This window comes from Apteryx rowi, unplaced genomic scaffold, assembly GCF_003343035.1.
Source record: "Apteryx rowi isolate R43461 unplaced genomic scaffold, aptRow1 scaffold_0, whole genome shotgun sequence".
Classification (NCBI taxonomy): Eukaryota; Metazoa; Chordata; class Aves; order Apterygiformes; family Apterygidae; genus Apteryx; species Apteryx rowi.
Window position 1 is genome coordinate 11,092,919 of NW_020447195.1, and position 1,498 is coordinate 11,094,416.

Genomic DNA, 1,498 nt, shown 5'->3' on the forward strand with positions numbered 1-1,498 from the left:
GGCCGGGGATCGCAGCTCGCAGGCAGGCTTAAAGCGAAAATCCAGCTTTTTTCCCCTTCCCCGGCCGCCGCCCTGGCCACACGGATGCGGAGGGAGCTGCAGCAGTGGAGGATGCTCRGGGCCGCCGGGAGCAGGGCAGGGCGGCCAGGGGCAGGTGTCCGCCTGGCAATGGGAACACCGGTCCAGCCTGGGGTGTCCCCCGCCTCGGCTGGCCAGCGGCTCCGGAGCGCTGTGTTTTTCCTCTCCAAGGCCAAGCGGGGGAGAGCTGGTGATTCATCCTCGCCGCGGCGTGCAGAACGCGGCCGTCGCAATATTGCTCGGAAACGAGACGCTAGAAAAAACGCAAACGGCACACGAGAGGCACTGGTGGAGACGGGGTGTCCCCGGGAGCCCAGCTCGGGGCTGGGGTTGTGGAGGGCGCGAAGGGCTGGGCTTCACCCCGGGGAGGAACCGCGTCCCGGCGGGAGGCGACGGTGACGGGCTGCGTGTGCTGTCTCGCTTCCCCAGGAAACGCTGCGGCGCGGGATGGAGCGGCAGGCGCTGGCGCTGGCTCTCTGCCTGGCGCTGGCCGCGGCGGCCACGGAGGACTGTGCGACCCGGTGCTCCACGTGTGCCGCCCGCACCCAGGACTCGGTGGAGAGCATCCGGCCCCTGGTGAGTGCCGGCACCCAGCGGCCACCGGGCGTTTCGCGGAGGGGGAAAAACAGCAGCGGGTGCACACGTTCGCGCGTGGCCGGCGGGGCTGGGTGCCTCCCCGGCGCCGCTGCACCCGCGGGCGGTGGCTCAGCAGCGGGGCCCTCAGGGGACGCGGGGCTCGGAGCGGGGAATGTCCCCAGAGCAGGACCCGGCTGCCCTGCTCCGAGCGCYGGCCGCTGTGTTGCAGATGTGCCTGCTGGAGTGCCAGGGCTCCTCGCCGCCCGGCGCCGCCCGGGAGCTGTGCGGGAAGGCGCTGGGGCTCCTGGTGGCCCTGGCCGACGGGAGGGAGCTGGTCCCGGCGGAGGACGAGGACGAGGCGCCGCCGGAGCTCGGCCCTGGCGAGCTGGCCGAGCGCTACGGCGGCTTCGCGGAGAAGCTGCCGCGGGGTAATCTCTTCTCCCTGCTGGGCGAGGACGCCCACGGCAAGGGCGCCAGGAGCAAGACATACAGCGGTGGCAAGCTGGGAGAGCGGGCGGCCTCCGGGGAGGCGCAGGACTACCCCGCGCCGGAAGGTCCCGGCGGCGAGGAGCCCCCGGCCGGTGGCCCCGGYGGCCCGGCCAAGCGCTACGGGGGCTTTCTGCGCACCTACCCCAAGCGGAGCTCGGCGCCGGGGGCCGCGGGCGCCGGGCAGGCGCCGGCGGAGCTGCACAAGCGCTACGGCGGCTTCATGCGCAGGATCCGGCCCAAGCTCAAGTGGGACAATCAGAAGCGCTACGGGGGGTTCCTGCGGCGGCAGTTCAAGGTGGCCACGCGGGCGGACGAGGACCCCAGCGCCTACTCGGGGGAGGTCTCGGACCTATAG

General features: G+C 73.0%; 1 protein-coding gene across 1 annotated transcript; it reads left to right on the forward strand.

The window, feature by feature from the left end:
- Positions 1-525: 525 nt before the first annotated feature.
- Positions 526-1,498, forward strand: PDYN (prodynorphin). Its single transcript, XM_026056408.1, has 3 exons — positions 526-654; positions 884-1,226; positions 1,302-1,498. The coding sequence occupies exons 1-3, from the start codon at positions 526-528 to the stop codon at positions 1,496-1,498; spliced, it is 669 nt and encodes a 222-aa protein (XP_025912193.1).

What these genes read in the sequence shown, in the direction of transcription:
- PDYN (XM_026056408.1), top strand. Translation starts at nt 526, where the DNA reads ATGGAGCGGCAGGCGCTGGCGCTGGCTCTCTGCCTGGCGCTGGCCGCG. An exon ending in TGGAGAGCATCCGGCCCCTG is followed by an intron (nt 655 to 883) that starts GTGAGTGCCGGC and finishes GCTGTGTTGCAG; the next exon opens with ATGTGCCTGCTGGAGTGCCA. An exon ending in AGGTCCCGGCGGCGAGGAGC is followed by an intron (nt 1,227 to 1,301) that starts CCCCGGCCGGTG and finishes AGCGGAGCTCGG; the next exon opens with CGCCGGGGGCCGCGGGCGCC.